The sequence below is a fragment of the Bubalus bubalis genome, chromosome 18, assembly GCF_019923935.1.
Source record: "Bubalus bubalis isolate 160015118507 breed Murrah chromosome 18, NDDB_SH_1, whole genome shotgun sequence".
Lineage (NCBI taxonomy): Eukaryota > Metazoa > Chordata > Mammalia > Artiodactyla > Bovidae > Bubalus > Bubalus bubalis.
This window is the reverse complement of record NC_059174.1, coordinates 24518209-24539574: the sequence shown is the minus strand read 5'-3', so window position 1 is coordinate 24539574 and position 21366 is coordinate 24518209. Positions and strand designations below refer to the sequence as shown.

General features: G+C 52.3%; 1 protein-coding gene across 5 annotated transcripts in view; it reads right to left on the bottom strand.

Moving 5' to 3' along the window:
* Nucleotides 1-5841, bottom strand: part of SLC12A3 (solute carrier family 12 member 3) — a 40765-nt gene extending 34924 nt beyond the window's left edge. For 4 of the 5 annotated variants that reach the window (XM_006059076.4, XM_044931886.2, XM_044931887.2 and 1 more), the window contains exons 1-7: nucleotides 5541-5841; nucleotides 4944-5090; nucleotides 3477-3552; nucleotides 2721-2816; nucleotides 2280-2419; nucleotides 1779-1889; nucleotides 653-764 (exon numbers count right to left, since the gene is read on the bottom strand). In XM_006059076.4, coding sequence (XP_006059138.1) covers nucleotides 653-764; nucleotides 1779-1889; nucleotides 2280-2419; nucleotides 2721-2816; nucleotides 3477-3552; nucleotides 4944-5090; nucleotides 5541-5822 — 964 coding nt within the window. In that variant the 5' untranslated portion in view covers nucleotides 5823-5841. The remainder of the gene's footprint in view (nucleotides 1-652; nucleotides 765-1778; nucleotides 1890-2279; nucleotides 2420-2720; nucleotides 2817-3476; nucleotides 3553-4943; nucleotides 5091-5540) is intronic. The other variant, XM_006059077.4, reaches the window with a different exon arrangement.
* Nucleotides 5842-21366: the final 15525 nt, after the last annotated feature.

Below are 21366 nucleotides of genomic sequence, written 5' to 3'. Positions count from 1 at the left end.
CAGAATAGACCCCTGTCCATGTCCTCTGCCTGCCTTTTGTCTGGTAGGGAAAAAACCTTAGTCAAAGAAGAAATTTAATCAGAGAAGTGAGAAGATGCAGAGAGAATGGAAAACCATCAAGCAAGACAAAATAATAATAATTTAGCCATTAAACAAAGTACCTCCTCTTTTGCCGCAAGGGCTGTAGATAATATTCTGAGCCAAATCCTTTCAACTGTTCTGCAGCCACTGACACCCCCACCAGGTGGGAGAAGTTAACTGCGTGCTGCCCACAAGTAAGTAGACCCCAGACCAGCTGGAACCAGAAGGTTGAAGATGCTGAATCCCAACCCACCTCACCACCAGCCAATCAGGAGAAGGTCCTTAAGCTGGTTACACCCCCACAGCCCCCTCCCTCTCCCTGTCTTTATAAACCTTTCCCTGAAAGCCTTCAGGGAGTTTGGGTCTTTTAAGCATTAGCGCCCTGAACTCTTTGCTTGGTGCCCTGCAATGAACACTGCACTTTCCATCACCACAACCAGTAGATGGGGTTTACTGCACACAGGCAAGTGGACACAAATTTGGCAAGGTAACAGAGCCCCCAGAGTGGGCCAGATTGGTGGGCAGACTGTCTCTGTCTCCGGAGTCACACAGGGCCCCAACCCACACGTACCTCGGTAGCTGAAGAAGCCTTTGGAGGCCTTCTCTTCAGATGGGGGGATCAGTGTCCCCACCAGATAGTTGGCGAACGAGACCATGATGACGAGGAAGAAGAGTACCTGGGCCTGGGGGGAGAGGAGCCTGGAGGTCAGACAGTCTGGCCCTGCCTGTTCAGGGATCTCCAGCAGGGAAGAGCTTGCCTGGGTCCCTCACTCTCATTCATTCAACACCTATTATGCTGCAGCCACGCTCCTGTCTTGCAGACAAATAAGGAAGATGAATCTAGTGAATGAATGGGGGTGTCATGGGGACTGGGTTGGGGCTCCTTTAGCAGGGTGGCCTGAGAAGATGTCTTCAGGTTCCTAGAGGAGGGTAAGGGAACAGCAGCATGACAGGGGCATTAGCTTGCTGCGTTCAAGGAACCAGGAGGAGACGTGGAGTTGGAGGTCAGAGGGTGAAGGTGAGGAGGGGATACAGGGCCATGCTTGCCAAGCCTGCTGCTGAGGCCCGACTTCTCTCCCCTCATTTCATGCTGAACCTCTGATTTGGGGCTGGGCCCAGGTTCAGATGATGCTCACACTTCCCTAGGCCCTGTTGCAGTAAGGTGTGGCCATGGACCGCGTTCCGGCCAATGGGATATGAGCAGAAGGAATATGTATAACTGCCAGGCTGGGCTGGAAAAGTAAAGGGGGACAGGGATTTTCTCTTTTTCACCCCCTTTCCCCTTCCTGGGGTTTCCCTGGTGGAGCAGTGGGGAAAAATCTGCCTGCCTATGCAGGAGACACAAGATTCCATCCCTGGGTTGGGAAGATCCCCTGGAGGAGGAAATGGCTGCTGGCTGGGCTGTGGCCATGGAAGTGGGGGCCGTCATGGGCCAGGCAGATGAAGGCTGCACCCCAGGGGTGGAGAGGCCACAGGATGGAAGGAGCCTGGGTACCCCCCCACACACCTTGTGGCCACACACACGAGAGAGAAACAAACGACTCTGGCTTGAGGCTCCCTTCCTTGGGGTCTCTGTCATAGTGGCAGAGCTCAGGACCCGGCTGATGTACACAAGAGGCAGAACCAGGAGCAGGTTCCAGGACTCCGGCTTCTGCACTTGACCTTGCCCAGTCCTCTCTCCAACCTCCTGCTCTCACCTTGGACTCCCACTCCATGCCAGCAAGGGAGATGGCCAGCAGAACAGTGACGGTGACCACGCCGATGATGCGGATGTCATTGGTGGGGTCCACGATGGGCGAGCCATGCTCCTGGGGGAGGGGACAGGCCAGGCTGCGTGCTGTCTCCACACACCCCACCCCTCCAGGCTCCTCCACCTTGATTTACCTCATTTATGGGTGTCTGCTCACAGGAACACACACACTCAACCCCCTTCCCTGCCAACAGGCCCTCCATAGCAACTGCTGCATGGGCCTGGACAATTTGGCCCTAAAGGCAACACGCACCCTGGAAGGTGGTTTCTGGGAATAGTCTTTATTTGCTGAGATCATCATAGTCACCCGCAGTGGTCAGACTGTGGGTTTGGTCCCCGATGGGAAAGCTGGGCAGAGAGGGGCTGGAAGGCCTGGCACAGATGGGGTGGGGGAGGATGCGGCAGGCCACCTGGGCTCCCTCTGCCCAGGCTCCCGCCCCTGCCTCACCTGGAGCAGGTCCCGCACAGTCTCTGCGAAGCCCACGGTGTGCATGGCCACGCCCACGGCATTGGCGAAAGCAAAAATGAGGCCAATGGAGCCGCCTAGCTCTGGGCCAAGACTCCGGGAGATGAGGAAGTAGGTGCCACCTGTAGGGGACAGAGCCGGGAGCCATGACACGAGAGGAATTGTCTGGCTGAGAAGGACTTGGGGTGGGCAGAGCTGAGGCTGGGAGGAGGTGAGCATGGGACCCAGTGGTCCATGGGGGAGGAGAGACCCAAGGCCACCCTGTGGGTGTGGAGAGACTGCCCAAAGCCTACATCTGCAACCAGAAGAAGCATCTCCTGTTTGGGCCAGGGTGGAGGGTAGGGAGTGGTTCAGAGATCTGTCCCCGGGGTGAAGACTCAGGGTCCTACCAGAGGAGGATCTGGGGGCTGGGGTGGGGCCCACCTGACTTGACCTTGCCGTTGGTGGAGATGGCGGAGATGGAGAGGCCCGTGATGGAGGTCACGGTGACCGAGAGCAGGATGATGATCCAGGTCAGGACTGTGGGGGGGGGGGGTGTGATTGCCCCAAAACTCAGTCAGAGCATTTCCAGAATGAGAAGCCTGAGTCAGCCAACCAATTCACCATGGGACTTAAGTTACTTTCCTTCTCTGAGTGTCAGTGTTCTCATCTGAAAAACGGGTCTCTGTCTACCTCATGGTATACTCTGAAGAGCCAGGGAGCTGATAAGCCAACGTGTAAAGGATCTTAACATATGGATGGGGAGGTATTTTTTTTTTAATAATAAGAAATAAAGTAATAGTTACCTCTTGCTGAGCACCTCTGGGTGCCAAACCCTCTGCTGTTTTATGCACATCAGAGGAACAGTTATTGCCACAATTTGCTAACGAGGAAACTAAGGCTCAGAGAGGTTAAATGCTTGTCCAAGGTCACACAGCATGCTACAGAACCAGCAGCTACTCTGTCCTTAGTGAGAGGTCCTAACCCAGAAGCTCTGTGGGAGAAATTTGGCTCCAAGAGGTTGACTTCCTGAGGGCAAACTGAGCCAGGGAGAGCCCCCAGGCCTGCCAACCCACATGCAATGCTCCTCGACCGCACTGCCCTGACCTCGGCCACTGCAGGGCCTTGGGGGCTCCATTACCCAAGTTCAAGCCTGGGAGGACCAGGACCCTTCCCCTGCACCCCAGAGGCAGCACTCACCAATGCCCGCCTGGGCAGTAATCCAGGGGAGCCGCAGGTAGAGAATCACACCCCAGATATTGAGCATGCAGCGGATCTGGGAGGAGAGGGGGGTCAGAGGCCACCTGGGGGCTGGGTACCCCAAGATCAAACACATACATCCCTGTCCCCAGTCATGGCCCGGCATCAAGCACCTAGGGGACACCTGGGCTCTTTCTTTGCTTCACCCACTTGAGCGGGTACCCACTTCAGTGCCTCTCTGGTTCTATGGGGCAGAGAGGGGAGGGGTACCCAGAGACCCACCTGTCCCTCCCACCACTCTCCTGCCCTCCTTCCATTGAGGCCTGAGGATGGGCGGCAAGTCTATCACCCCTCACCCCGCTCCAAGCCCAGGGTCCTGTGTCTGCCAGCCCCACTCATGGCCCAGTGGCCAGCTGTTGGCCCACAGCCTGGCATTTAGGGAGAACTAGGCAAATGCCAGCTTAGCTGTTGCCCCACATACAAGCAGAAGTCATGGCTCAGGTTGCTGTGATGTCAGCTTCCAAATTTAAAGCCAAGCTGGAGACCACAGCTGAGTCTGGAATTCCCACATGGGAGGGATGTGGTGGTCTTTGGAGTGGGACAGGTGGCAATTACAAGTTCTGGAGATTTATTTTTTCTTTTAGTCTTTAAAATTTTTTAATTTAATTAAAAAAAATGAGGTATAGTTGGTTTACAATATTGTATTAGTTTCACGTGTACAACAGAGTTATCCAAAATTTTAGGCCAGGAGATGGCGAAGGCCTGCATATGTGCTGAGGTACTGAATGGGGCCTACACAAGGCTCTGGGCACCAAGGGAGGGAAGGAGGCCAGACTCTGGATCTAGGGGGAGGGGTGACCATTCAGATGGAGAAAGGCACAGCCCGCAGGGAGTTGAAAGAGTTAAGGTCAGAACCTCCTGCCTCCCAGAGTGGGACTAAAGCTTTCTCCTAGACCTCATGTGGCCCTCTCTGTAAAGTCCCATAAAGTCTTTCAAAGCCAAATTCATTAGATTGTTTGCTGTCTCGGTGGGACCTAACATGGCAAACCATCTCTTCATTGTGGAGAATGAGAGAACAGTTGTGGAGTTGTGTGTTAGGTGCTGCCCTCTCGTGGCTCTTAGGGGGAAAAAGTTTCTCCCAATAACTCCAAGGCAGGCATTGATTCATGCACTTTATATCTATTAATTTGTTTAATGCTGATCATTTCATAGATGAAGAAAGAGAGGCATGGACAGGTCACATGATGAGTGGAGCAGTCAAACAGAGATCCACCCTAGGGCCAGGCCTCAGTCTGGGGGCTAAATGGAGGTCAGGAAACAAAAAGGGAGAGAAAATCTGAGATCGCTTTGCAGATGGGGAAACTGGGTCGTGGGTGTGCCTTGACCACTGCCTAATGAGAGTCAGAGCTGAGCTTGAATGGAGCTCTGTCTCCCCAACCCCCATCCCTGGACGTCCCATCCACTCACCATCACCCCTTTGACCCAACCAAAGCGCACGGGCTCCTCGGGGTTCTTCTCGCCATTGGTACCTGTCTCATCCTCCACCAGCCCATCAGTCATCTCATGGCTGGGCCGGCTGTCAAAGGCAAGGGCATGCAGGTGGCTGCCTTCCTGCTGGGAGCCCAGAGACCACGGGTCAGGCAGGCTGGGGTCAGGACAATCCAGCTCCCCTCGCTCCTCCACCATTCAGCCTCCAAGGCAGCAAACCTAGCAAGCCCCGTCTCTGCTGCAGACCTTCCCTACCCCTCTTTCCTCATCTCCTTTAGGTGTGTGAAACCTCTCTAAACTACGGGGAACTCATTACTTCTCTGGGAAACCCTAGATTGCTTGACTGGGTTGCCAAAGACTGGACAATAAACATTACAACATGTGCCCAGAGGCTTACAGCTCCCATGCCCACATTTCACATGGGCCTCTCAGCCCATGAGGAAGACTGTTCTTTGTCTTCCATGGAGACCCCTCTGTGTCCCCATGACACAGATGACAGAGCTGAGGCTTAGAGAGGTTAGGTAACCGGTCGAGGTCACACAGCAGGAAGGTCTGCTCCTCTGGGATGGTGTTTACCTTAAGGAAGGAGTGCAGGTCAGCCAGCGTGGGCCGGACCTTTCGGGACTCGCCGGGCAGGGCGCTGTTGGCATAGTGCTCGTAGGCGGGCACCACATCGATAGTGTTGTAGCCGAAAGTGCGATTGTAGAAGGTATTGCCGTGGGTCAGGTGGCTGGGGTGGCTGCTGTCATAGGCGGCCGGTGGGGGGGGGTCTTCACCCCCCAGCAACGTGCTGATGGTGAAGCGCCCACTGCACAGAGCAGGGTCCCTGGGCGTCTCCGACACTGGCAGCTCTGCCATCGTGGGCTCTGGGCGTCAGGGGAGGGGGCCAGGGTCGGCGGGGACACACAGGGTGGCTTTATAGGCTGGTCCACAGCAGGGAGGAGACGGGGAGGTTGGCCCAAACCGCCCACAGCTGGTCGGCAAGGTCCCTGGACAGGGTGGGAGGCAGAGCACGTGCCCATTGCTGTCCTGCCCACCATCTGATCACAGAGATAACAACTGGCCTTGGACTGGGAGCCGGGGCTGGCCCAGCCCCTGGGTCCTAGGGAGGCTCTTCTGAGTCTGGGGGCAGCAGACATCAGCAGCTGAATCCCAGGAAGGAGTGGACCCATAGGGACACTATGAGGGACCCCAGAGACAGCCTGATGAGCCTCAGAAACTTGTGTCAGTTTTATTTACTTAGCATTTTGAATAGCTGAGTGGTGTGACGTTTAAAACTGTGTGTATGTGCTCACTCAGTCGTGTCCAACTCTTTGCGACCCCTTGGACTATAGCCCACTAGGCTCCTCTCTTTATGGGATTTTCCAGGCAAGAATACTAGAATGGGTTGCCATTTCCTACTTGAGGGGATCTTCCCAACCCAGGGATCAAACCTCCATCTCTTGAATCTGCATTGGCAGGCAGAGTCTTTACTGCTGTGCCACCTGCAAAGCCCCATTTAAAACAATACACATACACATATATAAAAGGTTAGTCTCTCTTACTCAGACCTGAGTCTAGTCTTATACGTCCTCCCAGAGGTATCTCAGAATGTTTACGCCCTTAGGTACCAGCAGCCCTAAGCAGAGTTTAGCAGGTCCCAGGTGTGATCTGCAGTTACCAGGGGACCAATGAGCCCCTGGGGCTTGTGGCTGCAAGACTAGTGGACACCGACCCCACGCACCCCGCTTATAGGGCCACCGGGGTATGGAGCCCAAGGAGCCAGCCCTCACCCTCTACCCTGGGCCAGCCCAAGAGCAACCAGCTCCCACGGCAGGCAGTGGGCCAGGCAGGCTCCAGTTTTGCCAGCATTCCTGAGGTCAGCCTTTGAATGCACAGTGGCCATGAGGGCATCAGTCTGGTCACCAGAGACACAGAAGCCAAGGCAGGGTGGGGAGCTGAACTTGGAGTCGTAGAGGATGAAACAGTAACTCAGGGTTTGAAGAGATGAGCTGGTGTGGTGGATGATGCCTGATGCTCTGCCAGAAAAGGACATCCCCCAGCTGCTGGGAGGAGTCTCGGCATCTGCCCCTATGGGAATAGCCTTGCCTATGGCCGAACTCCCCCGTGGAGCTCTCCTCCAATGATGGGTGTGGGATGCAGAGGCCTGGTGCTCTGCCCCCGGCTGCAAAGGCCCACCCCAGCTCCAGAGGTCCCTGGGGTCAACTGAGGCTTTGTCTCCACAGCAGCCCGTGCCTCCCTTTGTTTCTGTCCTGCTGCCTCTCTCCTCCCCACGCAAGCTGCCAGCGGGGTGAAGGCTCCGTGGTGAGGACTCCAGGGCCAGGACTCCGGGTCAGTTTTCCACCTTCCCTGCAGCCCCCACCCCACCTGCTAATTCCTCCTTCTCTCCCATGGGGCCTCAGGGCAGCGCTTACAGATCTTATCGGCCTCTCCATCAAGAGAGGCTGATTAAACTGCCACTTGACTGGTGAAAATCACAGCTGCCCAACACCCCCTCACACTGTGTCCCCGGAGCAGCTGTGGAAAATTCCTGATTAAGATCTCAGGAGAGGAAGTGGCCGGATTCCAGCAGCACCGGGGGCCCATGCCGAGTGAAGGGCCACCGCTTTGCTGGGTGACCTTGAGAAAACCACTTCCTCTCCCCTTCGCCATTCCCAGGCCTGGGTCAGCTGCGAGGTTCCTCCCAGCACTGGAAGCATTGGCTATTTCAAGAAGCCTTCCCCATTGCCCTCCCCATCCCTACATCTCTCTAGGGTGGGGTGGGATTTAAGCAGGACCCCTCGAAAGGCGTATCAGTCGGAGAATTGAAGGGACTGTCGGAACTCTGTGACCCAAGGCACAGACCACCCCCACCCACCCACCAAGAAGGGGGCTTCCTGCCCTTGAGTGGGTGTCTATCACTATGAGAAATGTTCACAGGGGCACTCTTCTTGATGGGCACTCACAGCATGGTCACACACGACTCCTGCCTTCCAGGGGTCTGAGACCTGGGAGAGGGAGTCACAGGACCCCTGAGCGAAGCCCTGGGATGTGGCCACGGGGGCCGTCAGGCTCCCTTCTCAGTCGTCAGTTGATCCGGGGCTCTGAGCAGGTCGCCTGGTCTTGTTGAACCTTTGCCGTCAGTAGCCACGTGGAAGTGACACCCATGCCAGTGCGGCTCTCACTCACCCAAGGGCCCCTGTCCTCTCCTGCTTCTCGGAGGAGGGAGAATGGGGCAACAAAGGAACAGGAAAGACCCACTGCTGGGAAACTCCCTGGGCACAGGGGGCTGAGACGGGGAGGGCAGGAGGGCCTGTGTCTTCACGGCCTCAGAGGTGCCTCAGTCTTTATGCACCAGAACTTGCGTTCACAGACTAGCCTGGCAGACGAACCAGCAAGGAGATGGCAGCAACCGGCTGGTAGAACAGGGAGGCTGCCCCAAAAGAGAGGGGAGCTGGGAGGGGAGATGTAGGCAAGGATGGAGGGGGTTCTGGGACGTGGGACCCAGGAAAGCATGATCGGTGGAAGGGACCAGCCCGTGGGACTAGAGCTCGTGGAACTGCGGGGAGGCAGAGGGGAGAAGGGGTGGTAGATGAGGCTGAAAGGGGTCCGATTATTTCTCCAGTCACACACATTTATTGAGTGCCTACTGCATACCATGCCATATGCTAGGCAAAGGAGGTACCACAGGGAACAAGACAAAGGCCCTGCCCTCCTGGAGCTCACATTCTAGTGGGAGAGACAGACAAGCAGTACACAAGCAATCATTACAGTACATTCAGTGGTAAGTGTTATGAAGAAAACATTTTTTTGTTGTTGTTGTTTTTCTAAAGGAGGGGCATTTAGGCTTCTCTGAGAATGAGAAATTTGAGCTGAGCTCCAACAGTAACGGGGAGCCACCCGGTTTCAGACAGCGGAGAGATCATGTGCAAAGGCCCTGGGGTAGGAGTGTGGTTGGGGCTTCCAGATGGCGAGGAGCCTAGGATGGTAGGAGCCAAGGGACTGAGGAGATGGGTTTGAGACATGGAAGCGGGGACACCAGGCCTTAAAAGCTGGGGTTAGAAGCTTCATGTTCTATTATGTGATGGGCAGATTTATACTTCTCAAAGGTCACTTTGGCCATTGTGTGGAGACTGGATGTAGGGAAGCAGAGTTAGCCCAGTGGGGCCACTGTGGGTACACGAAAGTGGCTGGGCAGTAGCTATGGATGACAAGGTCGTGAGAAGCACTGGGAGTCGAGACACATGCTCAAGGCAAAGCCGACAGAACCAGCACGTGGATTCATGTAGGAATAGGGAGGACTCTGTGCGGGAAAGGTGGTGTCATTTCTGAGTAGGGAAACCCGGTAAGGAGGACTTGAACGCCAGGGTAGGAGCCTGGCCTTCATCCTTGGGAAATCAGAGTTCACCTGCTTCTGGAAAGCTGGTGGGGGGCATAATGAATGGTGTGTGAGCAGTGCCAGGAAGAAAAACAGGGCCAGGGAGAGCCAGGAGGGGTTATGGCAACAGTCAGGCAAGAACAGACAGCTGCCCAGCTCCGAGCCCCTGACTGCACACACACTTCAGTCTCACTGGAGCCTCTGACAGATGCTGACTCTGTGGCCCCCACTAGGGATTCTATGGGCCTGGGGCCCAAAGTGGTGAGGGGTTGGCATCAGTATTCTCAGAAAGCTCTCCAGGTGGTCCTGAGGGGCAGTCAGACTGAGACCCAGTGAGTGAGCTAAAGAGAACAATCTTTCACACATAGCCTGTCCGCCCCCACCCCACCCCCACGTCCCCGTCCGCCCAGGTCCCACGAGGCTCGCCTGGAGAGGATGGGTATGATGCAACCCTGGTGTCGTGAAATAGCCGGGTAAGAGGATGCGCTGCTCGTCGGCCTGATTCACAACACCAGCTGCAGCAACGATACCAGAACTCGGGCGCGCTTCCTCCTCTGGCTGGTGCTCCGAGGCTTCAAGGCAGCGATGACTGGCCCGTGCAAACGCCCTCCCTGAGCCATGGCTGCCCTGGACCAGTGCCATGCAGAGGCCTAGGGCTGCCAACAAAGGAGGCTGGGCCCCTGCCCCCAGGGGGCGCACAGACTTGAGGTGAGGAAGTGGGCAGACAGGAGGCAGAGCGACAGCAGAGCTGTCAGGCACCAGAAAGGTCTGGAAGCCACAGGCTGACTGCAACCTCTCCGCAACCAGAACCACGAAAACTGGGGTTTCTCTTGAGCCTTGCAAATAACTTAAGTGTGTCTACTGTAATTCTGGTCCTTCTATCCAGACAGTGTAATAGCAGTTGAAGCTACTGGCCGCTAAAGCAAAAGGGAAACATGTTTGATGATTAAGATAGTTTCAATATTAAAGGAACAACTTCTGGTTCCTTTTTCTTCATGGTTAGACTTACTTAAAAAAAAAAAATCTATTTAGCCAACATTCACTCCACAAGTAATGGCAGGTATTAATGATGTATTAGACTCAGTCCAGCTATTTTGGAGGGTACACAGAGATACTGCTCTCGAGTATCATGTAGTTCATCAGAGGAGGAAACAGCCACAAACCGAGGCATAAAGGCATAAACCCCTGGATAACACACTACAAGGCTTCATAGAAGGGATGCCTTCCTCTGGCTGGGGTGGGATGATGGAGTGGGACGTATGAAATACCACAGATAAAGAAAAGCAATCATTTAAGGAGGGAGAGTGCCATGTTAGCCTGGAGCTTCCTGGCAGCCAAGGCAAAAAGTAGAACTATAATCAGTAGTCACTATCTGATAAAGAGTGAGATTTCTTTTTCTCCCCCCTCTCTTTCCTCATAAAGAAAATAAATCTCCCTCAACCCATTATCCCCCCCAACCCAAGCTTGGAAAAGCTGCCCAAGCGAGAATGGCTTGAGCGCATTCCTGCTGCATCAACACAAACTGAAGCAGTGATTCGAATAGAAACTTGGTCCTGTAGTCACAGGCATGTGACCACTAGGTCTTCAACCAATGACTTTGCCAATGTGCTCTCCAAGAGACCAATCCCATTGTTTTTCCTACCCCTAGCCTTTCACTTTCAAACACAACTTCAGTTTTTCTAACTTTCCTATAAACCTTTGTACCTTTCTTAAAAGCAATAGAGGAGACACGTGGTCATTGTACTCAATCTTGAATTCCACGGGTGCATTTCTCATTGGAATCCTCTTCAGTGGCGTCTTTTGACGCTTAGGAGTCTCTCAGAGGACCTGATCCTGGAGCTGGGACCAGGGGCCCTAGAATCATGGAACCGCTGCACAAGCTCAGCTTCCCTCCCACCGCCTCCCCCAAGCTGGGCCCAGCCACAGACCCATGGGGAGAGGGGGAAAGATAGGAGTCAAAGGAGGCCGGGGCTGCCTGGCTCTGCACCACCTACCTCACGGCCTCAGGCCTGCGTGCCTTAGTTTCATCATCTGTCAAGTGGGTAACTCTTCTCAGTCAATGAGTGTTTTGATGATCAAGAGAGGGAACTTGTGAAAGAAGCATTTCAGAAGACATTAATAAAGTTCTGCAAATATATATATATATATATATATATGTATGTATTCTGCCCCCCACCCCTCCTCCAGCTCTTTAGCTACCAGAAAAGAAACGTGGGGGGAAACCAACTCACCCTTGACTATTTAAGGGAATGCTTTTTAGTAAGGGCAGGTGCTAAAATTTATTAACAAACAAAACAGGGCATTAGAAGGAGTTGGGGGGAAGAGGTGCTCAGGATCAGAAGGTGGAAACCCAAAGAGAGTTGGCTTTGGTGGTTTGCATTCATCAGAACTCAAGCTTCAGCAGAGCAAACAGAGGATCCTAGAAGCCCAGGGAGACTCCTGTCATCTCGTTGCGCCTTTACCAGAGACTAGAAATAAGCTACTGACCTCCTTAATATGTATCCCAAAGGCTCTTCTGCGGGTGGTCACCCAGGGTTCAGAGGCAAGACACTTGCATAGAGGCTGGGTGCAAGGGGAGTCTGTTCTCCAGATCGGGTCCCTCAGGCCTGGTGCAGGTCCCCCGGGTATGGAGCCCCCCAGCAGGAAGTTTGAGGGCTGCATGTGGAGCAGACCTCAGGCCCTCACTCCCTGGAAGCTTAGTCAGCAGCAGCACTGAGCACACTGGAGAGGCTCTTAAGTGAGCCTGGTAAGACCAGTGCCAGCCACAGGTGGGCATGGGAGGCTGGGGGCAGGGGGCACTGGGAAAGAGAACCCTGGATGAGGGCCCAGGGATTCAACCAGAGCTGTCAAACACTTGTGATTTACTGGGAAATGGGACACTGCCGTCCCCTCTGATCCTTTCACCCCCCTGCCACCCACCCCAACAATAAAGCACTTCAACTGGTGCCATTTTTAACTGATGAACCACCACCATCAAGAACCATCCTGGACAACTGACTTTGACACCGGTGGGTACACAGTGGGCTAGCTGACCCAAGGGGCCGTAGGTATGGCACGTGTTTTTCCTAACTAGTTAGAACTTTCATCTTCCTGTTTAGTGCATCTCTGACACTCTATGATTTATTGATAGCCTTCCTTGAGGAGTGGGGAGGGGGGAGTCCACATTTAGAGGGGCCCAGAGGCCTCCTTCACCCCCTGCTTCCAGTCAGAGCAAAGGTCTTGACCGTGTTCTTGACTCAGGACATGACAATCACCTGGGGAGCTTTAACAACCCGATCAGTACCTGGGCCCCTCCAGAGACCAATTATGTCAGAAACTCAGTGGCTAGGGGCTTGGAAATCAGTGTTTTGAAAGCTCCCCAGGTGATCCTAATATGTAGCCAGGGTTGCGAATGGCAGTGCTGGGGCTGAAAGCCGCAGAAGGATGTGTTGACTAAGGCTGTGCACAGCACAAAATCTGGCTTTTCTTGATAAAGATAATGCTGATTTAGGGTTTCTTGAAAATAATCTTTCATGCTGTAAACGGATTTTAAAATGTTTTCTTTTCCTGGGTAGACTCATGAATACATAAGTAGGCTATCAGCCCTTTGCTTGGGTTCCCTAAGACCAAGAGACAGCTGTACAGTTACTGATTTGTACAGGTAAGTGTGTGTCCCCCTACCAGACCGTCCCTCATCGCTCTGCCTGATGGACCACACACACCAGGTGCAAACCCCACGTACTCACCTGTTGGACAAGGTGGATGCCCCATAATCAGGTTTCTGCTCTGCCAGGAAGGGCTGAACATAAGGCCTGCGACCTCTGGCAGGTCTCCCCACCTGGCTTCAGAACCCCTCAACTCCCCTGAGTCCTGCTGTCTCCCCAGCTTCAAGGTCATGAGAGAGATTAACAGTAGCAGAAGATGCTGGGGCCCCAGGGGGAGCTGGAGTGGAGCTCATTGTTACCATTCTGGGCTGGCAGGATGGCCACCCCCAACCGTGCCGTCCCCCGCCCCCCCCCCCCCCCACAGCCCTCACAAGTCTGTGGGTTTGGATCCTGGTCGTGCAGATGGCTCCTGCATCCCCCGGCCACAGGAAACCCTGCCTCTGATCTTTGGCCCTTTCTTGTGGCATTTCCAAAAGGCTTCCTGTTCTATTATGATGTCTGTGGGTGCACACAACTACCTCTCTTTCCCTAACCGCACCATGCGGTTATGCAAGAGGGGCTGCAAATCAGTCTCAAAAATCACCACAAAGCTCTTAGCCCCAGGTCCCTGGTAGGTGCTGAAGGGCTTTAAGCTCGAGTTAGCATAGGGTGGGGGTAGGGAGTGGGGGCAGAAGAGGCCCTTTCCTGTAGGTCTCACCTCAATAAAAGGTAAGCTCCTTGAGAGCAGGGATGTCGATTCATCTCAGCTCTGTGTCTCCAGCACCTAGAATAATGCCTGAAACAGCACAGATGCTCAAACATTCGTTGAATTGCGTTATCCATTTAGCAGTCACTGAATCAATAGGACTCACAAGTTGAACTTGACATGCCAAAGTCTGTTCCCCAGTAGCAAATTTTTGGCTTACTAATTTTAAGCCTGTCTTCTTGCAAAAAAAAAAAAAAAAAAGCTATCACCAGCTTGGGGATAACTGATTCCACCCTGCATCCATGTGAAAAACCTGTTGTGAAGGGCAGAAGCCAAATGGTAGAGGAGCCCCTAGCTTCAGAGCCCCAACTAAAGGTTAGTAGCAGAGTGGCCAAAATTAACCTTGAGGCCCAGAGTGTGTCAGGCAATAGGTTAGTGATTTCTAGAAATTAACTTCACCTTCTCATTAGCCTGATGGAATAGCAATTGGACCCCTGCTTTATACCTGAGCAATCTAGTTTGCAGCAGTCAATAATCTGACCTCAGTCACATGATTACCAGATTGTGAAAGGAGGATTTTAGCCCAACTTTCTGGCCACCTTCAAGATATATGTTTCTTGAAAATGCTGGGTCTTGAGGCCTGGTGGGCTTGTTTCATCTAGGGCTCTGTGCTTGGAGAGCCTTCAAACTCTGAACGTCAGGCTGGCCCTGTAGGAGAGCGAGACATCTGCAGCAGCTGAGGAAACTTGCCAGCCGACCTCCCCAAGGAAAAGGTCTTCCCAGCAAGAGCAGCACTGCCACGTGCAGCCCCAGCTCCGGGCCTCGCGGCCCACTGTCAGTCCTTCTGCTTCCCTGCGCTACCCGGGGCTTCTATAGAGACCTGGGGCCCCGCCCCGGGGGGGACCAGTGGCCCTAACCTGGTCCTCTTTCCTTGTCACCTGGGTGGCTTTTAGAAATATTTTAACTGAGGACTCCACTGAAAAGCCTCCAGTTCCGAGACTTGGATGAACAGGGCTATACTTCACAGCAGTGGCCAGCTCTTCACCTGGCCCTGCTCCTCGCCAGCCCCACCTCGAGGAGGTGCTGCAGAGCCCAGAAGAGAGCACTGAGCCCTACACAAGGTCAGGGGCACTTGTATGAGGCCCAGATTTCCAGGTGACTCATCAGGAAGTGGCCTCCCCTAGGATGCGGGGACCAGAACAAGCTGAGGGCCCCCAGGCAAAGGGAGTGGGCTGCAGTTCTTCCATGTGGCCCCTTCAAGGAGAGAACATTCCGGCCACAAGGCAGCTGGAGCCCGTCTCTCCAGGGCTTCTCGTTAGGGCCAGGTATCCCAGGTGTAGAGATGAAGACCCCGACCTCCTTAGCCATTTGCACATCCCCAGACAGAAGCCCAGGCTCCAGACCCTGAAAACCCCTCCAGGTCAGAAACACAGCCCGATATTGCTCGAGAAAGTAGGAGACACCTGTCCCATGACCAGGCCCAAGTCTCTCCCCTCACCAGACCCATCCTGTATCCCCTCCCTCAAGGCCAATAACTGGCTCTCAACCCCCATTTGAAATTCTTTCCACTGAGCACCCAACACCAATGGTCACAGACTTTCAACAGCTCCCAGCCCCAGAATGCATGCCACACGCGGGGTCACCACCCATATGCTCTGGATGGTCTAGGTCCCACCACACTTCCAGCTTGACCCTCCTCAGACCCCTAGCCAGGGGACTTAACTCCAAAGCTGGTGGGGGGACAGCGAGACTTCGGAGCTGGATGTCCTGTACTTACAGAAACCCCTGGGGGCTTCGCAGATCCAGGGGCCCGGCAGGCCTCAGCCCTCCTTGCAGGGAGTGGAGGAGGGGCCCGGCGAGGTCACCCCAGAGATGGGGAAGAGGCATTTCGGCTGCCTTCTGAGGAGCCCCAGGCTGCGCCTCAGCTAAGGACATCCCCAGGAAGGGAGCCTGAGAGTGGTTCCTGCTCCACTGAAGGACTGAACAAAGGGGGCAAAATTCCGGAAATTTACTGGCTACACACAGGGGTGGTGATGAAGGAACCATCCTAAACACAGTAAATGCAGAAGTTACTGGAAGGAGCATGAGAACATACACACCAACTCTCTCCCACCCCATCCCTTCCCCCCACAAACACCACACAGACTGACAGTGTCAGCAAAGCAAAGACGAAAGGAAAATGATCAGCCAACTAAACAAGGCAAAACATTCTCCCCCCCGTGCATTTCTCATCAGTTACTGATCAACTGAGCAAAGGCTGTACTTCGCCTATTTCCGCCCTTTATAAAATACACACTTGAAATTCCTGGTGGAAAAATACCCAGTAGAGGCTAGCAGCTGATGTCAAGGGGGGCCCAAACACATCCGACTCAGTCAGCCGGGCTCTTCAGAACTGAATTCTTGTTTCCGCCCTTTCTCAGGTGGTGCAATGATAAAAGAATCCACCTGCCAATGCAGATGTCAGAGATGTGGGTCCGACCCCTGGGTGGGGAAGATCCCCTGGAGGAAACGGCAACCCACTCCAGTATTCTTGTCTGGAGCATCCCATGGACAGAGGAGCCTGGTGAGCTGCAGTCCATGGGGTCACAGAGTTGGACATGACTGAAGCGACTTAACATGCATGCACGCCCTTTCTCAAGTAACTGCGTAGTTGTCATTTCCGCTGCCCACAGAGGCACAAACAGTGCAACAAATCAGGGCAATCAATTTAGCTGGAGAGCTCCCGGCAGCCTGTGCCAAGCCTGGAAGCCTCTGCACAGCAGATGCCAGCAGAGGCAAGCCTGAATAGGGTAGCCAGATAAAACTGGGACAAATTTAGAGAACTATTCGTTGTTTATCTGCAATTCAAATGTGACGAGGTAGCCTATATTTTTATTGGCTAAATCTGGTGCAGGGGGCCTGGTGAAGGGGCCTAGGCCGGCTCTGCTGGGACCACCCAAGAGGCTATACAATGTGTCTGTTTCTCTGTTAGAAGTCCCCTCTGGGATCATGGCTCCCCCACTTCCTGCTCAAACAGAAGCCACTATCTGAGGCAACTCTTTCATCCTCCCCAGAATCTCAAAGATCCCAAAGGCAAAGGCAACAGGGAGGATAGATAGTGTGCCAATGCAGTGCTGGGTTTCTGCCCATCCCTCAACCTTTATTTTTTTTTTTTTTTAAGATTTGACCTTTACTACTGTTAAGAGTGAATCAAACATCCACCCCCTTCTTCTCAACATTTCCTTGCAAACTGTGCAGCTCCACAAGTTTCCTTCTTTCTAGGATCAGCCTTGGTCTCTCTGACCCCAGGAGACACTCCCCTCTACCTTCTTTCAGGCTGAATGCCTATTAGAGGCCCGAGTCTGAATCCAGGCACGTGGAGCTGGGACAGAGGATGTGGGCAGGGGGCTGGTACAGGAGACGGAAGCAAAGGACCTGCTTGTTCAAACCTTTGCTAAACTAGGTGGGTGCTAAACGAGATTCCCCAGAGAGGGCACATGGAAGCTATTTCAAAAATCAAGGTTAGGACAGAAAAATTTTCCTCCTTTCCTGGGCTAGCAATTTAGAACTGATAGTATTTCTAAGGTGGTTCTGGATAAAAAAAGAAAGATAGATCCCACCGAGACTTCTGAATGGATGGGGACTTGATTACCGTGGCCATCCCCAGCTCCGAGCACAGCCCGGCACATGCAGGGCTGTAACAGCTGAAGGGAACTAAGGTGGACACATCAATACACAGGGCCTGTTTGGCTAGATCCTCAATTAGAGCCAGTCACAAGGCAAGGAGAAGTACAGATCATCTGAAATTAATGTTCACAACATTTTAGGTAGTGGTTTTACGTTTTTTTCCACCAACCTTTTTAGTTAGAAACAAGCAGTAAGAAGACAGATTTGGTTCCCTCCTGTCCCTGTCCTGTGAGGGATATCAGTATACTATGCAGCGGTCAGAAGATGGGCTGGAGGCAAGTGATGTCTCAATTCCACCTAGAAGAAAGAAGACTGGGGGACATCCGGGACCTCAACACAGCCTCATCGCCTCATTTCCCTCCAAGGAGCTACATGATTTCTGTTTAATGAGCCGCTGACTTCTTCCTGATATTCTGAAAGGCAGGCACAAGTTTTTTTTTTACTGATACTAAACGAGCATCTTGAATGATACCTTAAAGTGCATATTTCCATTAGGAATTCTATAACATTTTTTCCCAGTTTGCTGGACAGAAGTCTCAGTCTCCATGACTGACTGAGGCTAAGTGAGAGTCCAGTCAGGCTGGGGCCTGCCAGCACTTTGGCAGGCCTGGGACAACGCCCCAGCCTGGGGTTTTATGCAGTATTTGGCATGCTCAATCACCTCCTGAGTGGTGTGATGTGAACTACCAAATGAGCTGGGCAAAGATTCTGACGCCTAATGGAGAAGCATGGACTGTGGAGATCCATGTAAAGCAGTAGGGCACTGGCACATCTGCATGGAATGGCTTAATTGAATATTAAACAGAGCGGGCAGGGGTGAGAAGCCAAAGAGGAAATAGTCCACAATTTTTTCCCCTCTGTATCAGCAACTGTGGGATTCTGTGGCAAAGTCTATAGTACTGTGCTTAAAGTAACTTAAACCCTAGACTTTAAAGTCATTCATCAAAATAACAACAGGGGTGATGAACCCAAATGATTCACTCTGAGAGCACACTACTCCCACTCCGGTTTTCCTTTAGAAGTCAGGTGGCCAGGGCTGTTAAAAAAAAAAATCAAAGGAACAGAATCTTTGTAATTAAATTTTGAGGCCTCTGAAAAGGCCCTAGACCAAGTGAGTACTTCCCTTTGAGTGTCTCAGTGAGTTTATTATAAGCCATTTGGAGGCAAGCACTAACCCCATCAAGCTCCAAGTGCCCTTGATTTTGTTAGAAAGATTGCAATCTCATCCGGGGAAGGCGACAGACTCCCAGGGCCACTTTCTCTGTTTCTCTAGAATAAAGGTGAAATCACGGGCCAGTATCAAGGGAGAGGATTTAGTTCCGTGATCGAGTGAGCTGAGGATGACTTTTAACCTAATAACCTGTTACAGGACCATGAATTCTGAGCACAAGCTGTAACCATGGGTACACGGTAACCTGTTGATGCAGTGGCCTTGCAAACTCAGCCTCGTGTCTCCTGCATCTCTGCACCCAGCTTTACTTTACCACAGAATCAGTCAATAGGACAAGCACTGGGGTTTGCTCCAGGAGCCTGGCCCTCCTGGAATAAAAAGAGTTATCTTATTTCTCCTATAAGTGTCTCTTGCTAGGCAGGCCCTCAAATGCCAACCAGGGACTGCATTCCTCTCAATTCCACACAGCTTCCCCATCAGGGCAGTTTTCCCCTTCCTTCTGTCCAAAGGTGGAGGACCTTACTCCCCTATGCAGGGCTCCCAGGCAGCTCTCCTGTCTGGAGCCCGCAGAACTGCATGATGCAAAGAAAGGCAAATCCACAATTAATTCTCATGATGTAAATGATGAACAAGAGAAGAACTAGGGAGTAAATACATATTTAAATCCCCTGTACCTTCTGTCCTTTATGGTAATGTTACATTTCTATCTACAAGATCTAGCATTAAAAAAAAAAAAAAAAATCAGAACTCTTAAGTCACATTTATGAAAAGTCCTCAGAGAACTCTTTTAAGGCACTGTTAAAGCAAATTGTTTGCTTTGTTTAAAGTATAAATCAATGCCTATAAAGAGGGTACAACTTGCTAAATCAAGTCTCCTGCAGAGCCTGTCTTCTGAGACTTTCTTAGTAAAGCTCAACTGAAGGTGAATAGATGCGAGCTGAGGAGGGAGACAGCCCCTCAGGCTACATCCTTGATAGATATAATGGGATCCGACTGCGGAGCAGCAGATGGCCCCTTTATCTATAGACGAGCTCTTTACTACAAGCAAAGGCAACAATTTGTATTTAGAGGATTATGAGGGTAACTGTGCCCTGTGAGGAGAGTTTTCTCTCCAGAAGCAAAGGGTACCTTGGGAGACTCGGGACTTTAACACTCTCCCCCTGGGAGAGCTGCTGCAGGAGCAGTCCACAAAGCCAGCAGAGCCGACCATACCCGATCCTGTAGCCCCAGCTGGCACATTCAGGAACATCCGTCCTCCCGTCCTCTCCAGCTTAGCCCAAGGCCTCGGAAGAAACAGGGCCACCAATGGGGGACAACCTTGCTCAGGGACCACATACCGATGGTACTGATGCCCAGTGGAATGAGGCCCATGAGCTGACCTGGCCAACTGGCTTTATGAATGGAGACAGGGAGAGGAGGCTGTCCAAGGAGAGGAACCAACTGGCAGAGAAGAGAGAAGAGGTGCTGAGAAGTCCTCTTGAAGAGGGGCACGCACAAGGACAAGCAGGCGCCTCGCTGTGGAGCAGACAGAGGGAGAAACAGCCAGGTCTGCCCTGCCTTGAGCTCCAGCTGAGACCCTGACAGTGTTCACCGATCAGACTATGGGTCTCCAGGACTATGTTTTCATCTCCAGGGGGATTTCAGTGGAACAGCAAACATTAATCCTGGCATCAGGGCAGATAATTTGGAGGATGGTCTTGGAGAAACACCAACAACCTTAGATATGTGGATGATACCACTCCAATGGAAGAAAATGAAGAGGAACTAAAGAGCCTCTTGATGAGGGTGAAGAAGGAGAGTGAAAATGCTTAAAACTAAATATTTAAAAAAACTAAGATCACGGCATCTGTCCCCATTACTTCATGGAAAACAGAAGGGGAAAAGGTGGAAGCAGTGATAGATTTCCTCTTCTTGGGCTCTAAAGTCACTGCGGATGGTGACTGCAGTCATGAAATCAGAAGATGATTGCTTCTTGGCAGAAAAGCGATGACAAACCTAGACAGTGTGCTGAAAAGCAGAGACATTACTTTGCCAATGAAGGGCCGTATAGTCAAGGCTATGGTCTTCCCAGTGGTCACATATGGTTGTGAGACCTGGACTGTAAGGAAGGCAGAATGCCAAAGAACTGATGCCTTCGAACTGTGGTGCTGGAGAAGACTCCTCAGAGTCCCTTGGACAGCAAGGAGATCAAACCAGTCAACTTAAAAGGAAATCAACCTTGAATACTCATTGGAAGGACTGATGCTGAAGCTGAAGCTCCAGTATTTTGGTCATCTGATATGAACAGCCACCTCTTTGGAAAAGTCCCTGATGCTGGGAAAGATTGAGAGCAGAGGGAGAAGAGGGTCAGAGGATGCGAAGGCTGGATGGCATCACTGATGCAATGCACATGAACTTGGGCAAACTCTGGGCTATGGTGAGGCAGGCCTGGTGTGCTGCAGTCCATGGGGTCACAAAGAGCCAGACATGACTGAGCGACTGAACAACAACAACAACTTGGACCTCAAGGCACACCTTGGGGAGATAAGAGGGAGGAGGATGTGGAGTGCCTGCTATTTCACACACGAATCTTAACTCACCCAAGGCTGAGGCTGGCTCTCACATTCAAATAAAAATGTGAAAAGCTAACTGTCACCCTGCTGTAGGGAATGTTATATCTAAATAAAAGCAACTCCCAAAGGCTTCATTTCCTTGCTCATTTTGGGTCAATTTTTAATCATATCAGGTCGACTTTAACCAACTCCTGGATGCCTATACAAGTCTGTCATTTTCTGGCCCAAGCACTAGTGAGGACAATTCCTCCCACACAAATAAAAATTTCAACAAAATTGCAAAAGGGGGGAAAAAAACAGTGAAATTAAAAGAATGTGAAAAAAAAA